This window comes from Pelodiscus sinensis, chromosome 30, assembly GCF_049634645.1.
Source record: "Pelodiscus sinensis isolate JC-2024 chromosome 30, ASM4963464v1, whole genome shotgun sequence".
NCBI lineage: Eukaryota > Metazoa > Chordata > Testudines > Trionychidae > Pelodiscus > Pelodiscus sinensis.
In genome coordinates, this window is record NC_134740.1 from 11949569 (window position 1) to 11959253 (window position 9685).

The window sequence follows — 9685 nt, forward strand, 5'->3', positions numbered from 1 at the left end:
CATATCCTTTCTGCCTGAAGCTCTCTTAAACTGTAAAGGAAGACTTTGAGGTTGGGAACTTGTCATATCGGCGCCTATCAACCACTGTCGATATAATAAATATCAATGAATTGGAAAAGAAAGTTATTTGGAGTTCTACCATGGATGCATCTAACCTGTAGATGGGAGGCATAATTTGCAGCTTGAGTGGGCATACATATGCTAGCTTTGATCAAGCTAGCAGGACAAAATTTTCAGTGAGAACCAAACAGCACAGGCTGTGGTTTTGGATAGACATCTGTTTATGAAGCTAAGGTCTCAGATGGGTTTGGGCAGCCTGTCTAGGGTGCTACTTCTAGCACAATAACTCCATCAAAGATTAGGGGAGTTGCTTTCCCGAAGTACGGAATCTCACTGCCCAGATGCCGTACAGACAAACCAAAACCCCAGAGAGGCTGTGGCCTACCCAGCTGACTTCTATCACAACAGATTCCCTGAGAAATTTGCACCGTTATTAGAGCTGAAGACCAGAAACGCGGAAAGATCCTAAATGCACTCAGTTTCCTGATGTAAACCACAAGGCTCCATCTAGACTGGCATGATTTTCCACAAATGCTTTTAATGGAAAAGTTTTCCATGAGATCGTCAGTGTTCTTGTGGAAATTCAAGCGGCAAGTGTAGACAGCTGGCAAGTTTTTCCACAAAAGAAGATGATTTTGCGGGAAAAACTTGGCAGTCTAGACACAGCCATCAAGAAAGAAAGTAGAGTCATTTTTTCCACAAGGGAGAAAATGTGCTAGGAGAAAAAAAGAAGAAATATATAGACAGAATGAAATAAAAATAGAGAGAGAGACAGACAAACAGGGAAGAGATAGTTTCTTTTTCTTAATATTATGAGTAATACAGCGTTTAAAAAGAAGTAGGAGATTCTTGCTCTTAAGGCCAATGTATTAGAGACAAACAAGTCTTCTTTTCCCCTATCCACTTTATCCTACTTTCTAATCTCTCCATCCACTGACATATACACACACACACAGAGAAGAGGGACAACTTGTTTTGTTTAAAAAATGTTATGAGCAATAGATCTCACCTGCTGACTAATGAAACACACACACACGACGCTAATAAGCTGCAGCTTGAAACTCTACAATCCAGTACTCACTTATTTGGGAACATCCGTGGTCCGGCAGGATCATGAGTATTGCTAGACCAGAGAACCTGGCTTGGAGTGGGGATGGTCATGGTCAGAAGCGCAGCCTGGACGGCTGGCAATGAGGCCAAGGACTGGGAGCGTAGCCCAGGCTGGTGGTGGGGAGCGCAGTGCTGGACGGGGCCAGGAGCGGAGCCCAGTGGCCAGAGCTGTTGCCCAGGAATGGAGCAGATGGCCAGAATGGGAGCCTCTTCCAAAAAAACTCTGTGATTCGAGACCATTCAGGTGCTGAAGTTTCTGGACCAGGAGGTCCAACTTGTGGTTACTTTCCTGGAGGATAGGTCCATCTGTGGCTCTTAGGCAAGATGGGTAGGGATGGTGTCAATAAACTCTGTCTGTCTGAAGTTGGGAAGGGGTGTCATAGAATGAGCAATTTCATGATTTCTTGTTCATTTCCTCTAAAGCACCTCGATTCCATCAGAACACAGGATAAAAAACAATAGGCATCTCTGTGTGTGTCTTTGTGTTTGAGAGGGGGGGAGAGAGAGCTTGCTATGCACTGTCAAACTGTGGAACTCCTTGCCAGAGGATGTTGTGAAGGCCAAGGCTATACAATGGTTAACAGAACAGCTGTAGACATTGTAGATGAACAGAATGGGTGGGAATGGTGTTCCTTGTCTGTTTTTGTCAGGAGCTGGGAACAGATGACAGCAGAAGGATCCCTCGACGAGTCCCTCTTCATAACTCCGGTCATCTGAAGAAGTGGGCTGTGCCCACGAAAGCTCATGATCCCATCTACATATTTTGTTAGTCTATAAAGTGCTACCAGACCATTTGCTTGCTGTTTTTTTCCCTATTAATGGCTGTGTCTACACTGGCAATTTATTCTGGAAAATCAGCCGCTTTTCCGGAAAAACTTGCCAGCTGTCTACACTGGCCGCTTGAATTTCCGGAAAAGCACTGACGATCTAATGTAAAATCATCAGTGCTTTTCCGGAAAAATTATGCTGCTCCCATTCAAGCAAAAGTCTTTTTCTGGAAAACTGTTCTGGAAATGGGCCAGTGTAGACAGCACAGTAGTGTTTTCCGCAAAAAAGCCCCGATTGCGAAAATGACGATAGGGGCTTTTTTGCGGAAAACCGTGTCTAGATTGGCCATGGACGCTTTTCTGCAAAAAGTGCTTTTCCGGAAAAGCATCCTGCCAATCTAGACGTGCTTTTCTGAAAATGCTTTTAACGGAAAACTTTTTCCGGAAAATCATGCCAGTGTAGACATAGCCAACCAATGATTCTATGCGAGTGGTAAAAAGAGAAGGGGTAACAGGGGATGGACCACTTGAAGATTTCCTTTTCTGTTCACTCCCTCTGGGACACTTGGCATTGGCCAGTGTCTGAAAACAGGATACTGGGCTAGATGGACATTTGGTCTGACTCAGTGTGGCCGTTCTTATGTTCTAAATCTGGAAACTATTGTTTGCTCTTTCTTACCCAGGTTTTCCCGTAATCTGACTGCTGAATTCCCCCAGGGTGCTGTCTGGAACTCGGGTTCCAGTGAACCCTCTGATCATGCTCTCCCATGCCTACCCTTCTTCCAGCATTCACACCTGTAGAGACACACCCAACTACGGGTACCCGCAGGCTCTCAGACCAGCCTCTGTATGAACCCACAATAGAGAAGCTACAGTCAAGACATTCCCCAGCTCCCCAACCTAGGTCTCCAGGACTGTACCCCCTTGCCCTGATCTGAACACCGAGCAAGAGTGTTTTGTTCCCTGGTTCTCCTCTCCCTCAAAGTGGAAAGGAACACGCCCACTTGTGCTAACCAAGCTGAGATTTTTCCCAAGAAAAGTAACTTCCAGGCAACATTTAGGTTACAGTAGAAACCAGTTTATTAATGAGACAATTTTAAGCAATTGTAAGGGATAGGATCAGATTGGAGCAGGTTACCAGAAAATGCAAAAAAAAAAAAAAAAAACCCTCCAAATTGAACATCATGCACTAGTTAGATTGACTATGAATGAGCAGTTTCTCACCCTGAGTGATGATACCAGCAGTCTGGCAGATTCTCACAGCATTAGGTGCATTTGGTTTGCAGTCTGGTTTTCTCGGATTTCCATACTCAGGATGGAAACCCCTTTGGTCTGGGTGTAGCCTTTCGCCTTCTTCCTCTACTCTGTCCTCTTGTGTGGGGAGTAAAGAACAGAGGAGATCACTCCCCACCTTATATAGTTTAAAAATGGGCGGGAAACCTTTGTTTCAAAACTTGGTCCCAGACCAGTTTGTGGAAAAATACAGACGTCTCATGAGACATGGGACCTCCCCACCTGCCCTTGGAGATTCCTAGCAATTGTCACTTCCTTGCTCGTTATAACGTTCTAAGGATGGCTCACCATGAGAGAGACCTGTTTCTCCTAATGCCCGTGGTTTACCCCAGTGACACATTGTCTTGAATAGGTCCTTCACGCACAGCTATCTAAACCGTGTCTTGCCCAGTGAGAGATCTCCAGGTGTCACTACATTTGAAGTCTAGACACCTAGTTAATAGTCGCCCCTTGAACACAAAAATGATACGTGCATATTAACAAGAGGATCATACTCAGCAAATTGTGACATTTTAATCGACACTTTGAATCATCCATCTTACATAAACAGAATTCTAATTCTGGTGCTATCATATCATAATATTCCAAATAGCTATAACTTGAGGTGCACCATCTACCTTCATTTGCATTCCACCTGGACTGAACAAGCAACCATATTTTTTTCGGACACGTTGGATACGTGGACACATTTTATATTCTAAATCTGTTGATTTCATTTTAACTGTGATGCTTTACTTTTCATACTGTTGATCAATTGCCAGCAACACTCTTACCCTAAGTCTTCCTTGAGAATGTCTCAGAGAAGGTTTTTGTTTTTCCACCACTGTATATTATCCAGTCTGTTTTACCGTTGATAGTCTTCGGTTATCTCAGTAAACTGAGTTTTGTATTCCTGTCTGTGTGTCTGGATCTTCCAACCCTTCATAGTGTATTTTAATTTTCTTCCATTTCACAAAATTAATATATTGTCTGGTTTGTAATTTCTCTTTGCTATGAGATGATGTAATCTCCCTTAGTATTTCTGCTGGCGGGAATTTGAAATTATCACTCAGACGAAAGTTAATATTTACATTTAGAAAGAGAAAACAGTGATATAAACATTGTGTTTTTACCAATCTCAAGGGAGAAATTATGGAGAACAACTAATTCCAAAGGGAAAAGAGCAGAGACAGGAGAAACTTTGACTGAAAAGATGGAGAATGAAATAAAGGGAAATGACTGATGCCATAGGACATTGATGGAGACAAAACATTTGATCTCAATTGGAATCTTTTTTCATCTCTTATATTAGCTGATTGGATCTGCTCAAATAATGCAAAAATGGAATCAATATCAATTGTATTTTCTAGAAGAAAAATTAAATGCTCTCGCACTAAAGCTCCCAGGTCAGTCTGATTTCTAGAGTTGGAACTCCAAACACAGGCCAAGAAGCCCTCCTTAGTTGCCTCTGAATAAAATTTCAGTTGGTTTCTTGCCGATGGCTGTGATTTTTAAAGCAGCCTATGGGTGGTAGGCACCCACTTGCCTTTGAAAGTCAAGGGGAGTTGGGCACCTAACCTTTGTGTGCTCCTTTTGAAAGTTCCCTCTTTCACACTTGATGGAATAACGTGCACCCATCTGTCTGGTCTGCAACAACAGAGGGAACGGCTCTGTCTCTCACAGTGAGAAAGATACTGCAGTAGATATGGGATGGGATGGGATGGGATGGATGGAGGTGAATGGTTGAATTGTAAAATGTCAATACAGAGGGTGCATGTTTATATTGAGAGTCTAAGAGGGAGACAAGTATCCCCGCTCATGTCTGATATACAGAAAATAATGGTTCCCTATATCCCTTAAAGGCCCTGACCCGAAATCCTTGTAGTCAATCAGTAAGAGACTTTCATTGAACTAGAAAGATATTTGGGTCTTGCCAATGAGCATAATGTGCAAAATATTGGTGTAAAGGAGACATCGTGAGAGAGAGAACGGTTTGGCACCCATTATGTGTCTACACGTAGGGTTTTGGGGAGTTGAATCTTGGAGAGGTATCAGTAGAAGCAGTCCCAGTTTGCAACCAATTGCAAGGGTCATCAGTGTTAACGAATGGGACAGTAAATCCCTTCCCCCACTTTGCTCCATTATCAAATATATTCAAGAGAACAAATATCAGAGGACAGTCAAGTTTACGGCTAAAACCCAAGAATAATGTAGCACAGAACAAAAGGTTCCCTGCTAAACCAATCTCTAGGAGGCAATCTCATGGTGTCGCACTGCAGTCTCAAAACACAGCTGTCCTCCCAAAATTACACCTGTCTAACCATATTTTTACACCTTTCCTGCATACAAATAAAAGTGTTTGCGCCGTTCATTTGAGACAAAACAGCTGTACACCCTGTTTCTCCATGGGGTACCCCGTGTGAGTCAATTCAAGTACCGAAGGACATGAAAGCACATTCCAGGCCTGTACTAGACCGGAACTAAGATATATCTTGTCCTCTTTGAGTCATTTCATTTCAGGCATGTGAAAATATCTCCCTGCCTGTCGCTTTGGTCATATACACAGATACCTTCAAGTGGTGTCTATCCAATGTTCTTCATCCGCAGCTGGTGTAATAGCACACTGATCATGCTGTTCCGGGTTAGCTGGTGTAATAGGAGGATAAGGAAGGTGTAGGCCAAATAATCCCATGCAACTGCCCCACTCTTTGTGCCGGACCATTGCGTTGGGTCCCACTGCTGCTTGGTTTCTCCTTTCCAACCCTTCACAGAAATGGAACGCCATTGCCCAGTTGACTTAGGCCTCCTAGGCCAACACCGATGCCTCTGGTTTTTGAGGAGCCCACACAGCCCCCATCCCAGCAAACCACTCACAAAGGTGCTTTGAGTTTACAGTTTGCCTCTACCGCAGCCCGGTGCCCCGTTCCAACACCTGAACCCCTCGTTTGTGGTCCCACCCCCAAGCTAAGGGCTCCCTGTGATCTGGGTGCATCCCTTGAATGATGCCCTGTTATATTTTTATGAAAATAAATCATCATTTGGCCCGCAGGTACGTCTATGGCTGACTCTGTAGTCTGGATGTCAAATTGCTCAGGTCCACTGTGGGAGAGCCAAGTTCTTAAATGAGCATTTAAATATGCATCCCACATGGAACCATGTCAACAGCGGAGAGAGACAGAAAGCTTCTGTGGAGTGTACTCCATGGGCCACCATGTTTGCTTTGAACATGGGAGACTAATGAATTCCTCCCAATCAGGCAGAGAGAAAATAAATAACGATCTTCCACTACAAGTGCTCCCACCCTTAGGTTAAACAGTATGACGGGAAGGGCCAGGGTCTGAGTCCTGAAAGATTCTGAGACACAATGCGCAAAATATTCAGCTCCTTTGATTTAAATGCATCAATCGCGTTGGGCTGGATACATCCACCATGCCTCCAAAACCACCCTGACACGAGAGGCCACAAAAATAATACACTTCCATCCTGGCACCTCACATGGCTCTGCCTCCAGGCCCACGGGAGGATGAGGAGGGGAGCAATTGGTATCTAAAAAGGTAAAAAAGGAACAGGGGAATGTTAGTATTTTGGGGGGAAAATAGGGGACTGAAATATGTTGGAGAGAGAACATAAATAGCAAGGAGACTCACTGAGATTGTATTCTTAAATTCGAGGTTTGGTCACTATTTCCTATGCAGGAGTGAATTTCTGTCAGGGGCTTGGTGACAAATTGTAGGCTTAAATTTGTAAAGTCGCATAGTGCTTTTATCTCCTCCTTTCCTGTTCGTTTCAATTCATCCATTTCTTTGTATTTCAGCAGAGGATGGGAAGGGATCTCTGAGCTTTGAAAATATGGAGCCTGTGTTTTTTCTTTCTGTTTTATATAACCTATCTTGATGTGAGTTGTGACAGAGATTTCGATATTTAAATGGTGCTGTAACCCCACAAAGACGTCTAACTTAGAAGAAAATCCAACACAGTAGGACGCTGACCAGGGCCGGCCCACAACATTTTGGCACCTGAGGCAGGGAGCCGAAATGATGCCCTTTCACTTGGGCCAAAACTCTGAAAGGTCTCAATTCTGCCTTCTTGTTCTACTCCTCTCATGGTTCTGCTCTGCTACCTACATATGCACCAGCAGCAGACACAATTTTCTACACTCTGGCTCCTCTCCACAGCCGCCTCAGTTCGCCTTACGGTAGGGCCAGCCCTGACATTGACATCCCAACCCTCCATGACTTTAGTTTTTCTTTTACCCATCTGAAGAAAACAGTAACCAATCACAGTTCTCCACTCACTGCAGCATTGACCTTTGTCACTTACTTCTCAGAGGTGTAATTGACAACAGTGAATCCTAATGAGTGGAGAATGAATTTCATCGAGTTCAGTGGGAAGGAAAGAGAGCCAGAACCACACATAAGATGTAAAACTCCTTGCAGAATTCAGGCAGTAGTGTTCATGTACAGAAGAAAGAAAAAAAGAAAGAAAGAAAGAAAAATGAAATCTCACTCATTTCTCAATGACTCAAATGGATTCTGTCTAAGAAACAAGATCATTTCTTCGTTATTGTAGTATACACTGAAATTTGCCCTTTCAAATTCTATGCCTGTTTCTCAAAGCAACCAATTTACAAATAGCTTTTCTCAGGGATTCTTTGACCTCCTTGTTTCTCAGGCAGTAGATGACAGGGTTGACCATGGGAGTCAGGACCGTGCAGAAGACCGAGAATATTTTTTGGTCTACCTTCCCAGTACTGACGATGGGAACCAAGTAGACAGCGATCACGATCACATAGTAAAGCGTCACCACGATGAGGTGGGAGGAGCAAGTGGAAAAGGCCTTTTGCCTCCCGATGTTGGACGGGATTTTCAGGATGGCGCTGATGATACAAACGTAGGACACCAGGGTGAGCAGAAAGGGCACCAGTGCCCCTAAGACAGCAACAACGAACCCCAGCAATTGCACAATCTGGGTGTCGCTACAAGACAGCTCTATCATTGGCACAAATTCACAGAAGAAATGATCAATTTCGTTGGAATGACAGAACGTTAATCGGAACAAGAAATTATTTACTATGGTGATGCCCAGACAGCTGCTTATCCAGGACCCCGCCACTAGTTTCATGCAAACCCGGCTGTTCATCAGAGCAGCGTAGCGGAGGGGGTGGCAAATGGCGAGATATCGATCATACGACATGGCCGTGAGCAGCAGATTTTCTGTAGTTCCCATGACAGCAAAGAAATACAATTGCACGATGCAGCCCTTCACAGAAACACTTCTGTTTCCAGTCAGGAGGCTGGTCAAAAACCTGGGCAGAATGGTGGAGGTGTAGCAAATCTCCAAGCAGGCCAAGTTCCCCAGGAAGAAGTACATGGGGGTGTGAAGATGCTGGTCAGCCATCACTAGCACAAGGATGAGGAGGTTTCCGGACAAAGTCACAAGGTAGATCACTAGAAACACGAAGAAGAGGAGGGGTTGCAATTCTGGGTCATTCCCAAAGCCTAAGAGGATGAATTCCACGATGAGCGTTCCATTTCTTCCTTCTGCTTTCTCCATAACCTGTATAGAGAAGAAGAAATATTGCTACAATCATTGCTCTGCAGTTGTGCTGTAAGTCACACTGCCAGAAATCTGAAGTAGATAACCATGAACCACTTCATGTCTCCCCTGGAAAAACAAAGTTGTCAATCAAAAGTAGCAGAGGAGTAGCCATGTTAGTCTGAATCTGCAAAAGTGATGAGGAGTCCTCTTATAGACTAACAGCTAAATTGGAGCATACGCTCTTGTGGGCAAAGACCCACTTTGTCCGATGCATGCAGTGGAAATGCATCTGATGAAGTGAGTCTTTGCCCATGAAAGCTTATGCTCTAATAAAAAGTAGACAACTCATTTAATTTTGGGGTTCAGCATCCCATATGGGTGACCCAAGAGCACGAAACCCTACCGAATGACAGAAATGGCCCATCTATGGATATGTCTACGCTACGGGATAAGGTCAAATTAAGATACGCAACTTCATCCCTGTCAGTTGCGTAGCTGAAGAGGAAGTACCTTAACTCAATGTTTGGCACTGTCCACACTGCAGGAAGTGGAAGGGAGAACACTCTCTCTTTGACTTCTCTCACTCCTTGTGGAAGCAGGATTACTGGCAGCGACCGGAGTGTCCCTCTCAGTTACAATTAGCGTCTTCACTTCACCCACTCATTCGAACCCTGGAAGATCGACAGTGGCAGCTTTGATCTTCTGTGTAGTGTCGACATACCCAATGTGGCCAAAGCTCTCTTAAACTCTAAAGAAAGACTTTGAGATTGGGAACTTGTCATATCGGCGCCTATCAACCACTGTCGATTTTGTAAATATCAATGCATTGGAAATGAAAGTTATTTGGAGGTCTATTATGGACACATCTACACTGCAGCTGGGAGGCATAACTTGCCGCTTGAGTGGGCATACACGTGCTAGCTTTGATCAAGGAGGGA

General features: G+C 44.2%; 1 protein-coding gene across 1 annotated transcript; it reads right to left on the minus strand.

Annotated features, from left to right (window-relative positions):
• Positions 1-7799: 7799 nt before the first annotated feature.
• Positions 7800-8762, minus strand: LOC102444176 (olfactory receptor 6C75-like). The gene has a single exon (XM_025191022.2). It carries the CDS (start codon positions 8760-8762, stop codon positions 7800-7802), a length of 963 nt encoding a protein of 320 aa, XP_025046807.2.
• Between the last annotated feature and the right edge of the window lie 923 nt (positions 8763-9685).

What these genes read in the sequence shown, in the direction of transcription:
- LOC102444176 (XM_025191022.2), bottom strand. Translation starts at nt 8,762, where the DNA reads ATGGAGAAAGCAGAAGGAAGAAATGGAACGCTCATCGTGGAATTCATC.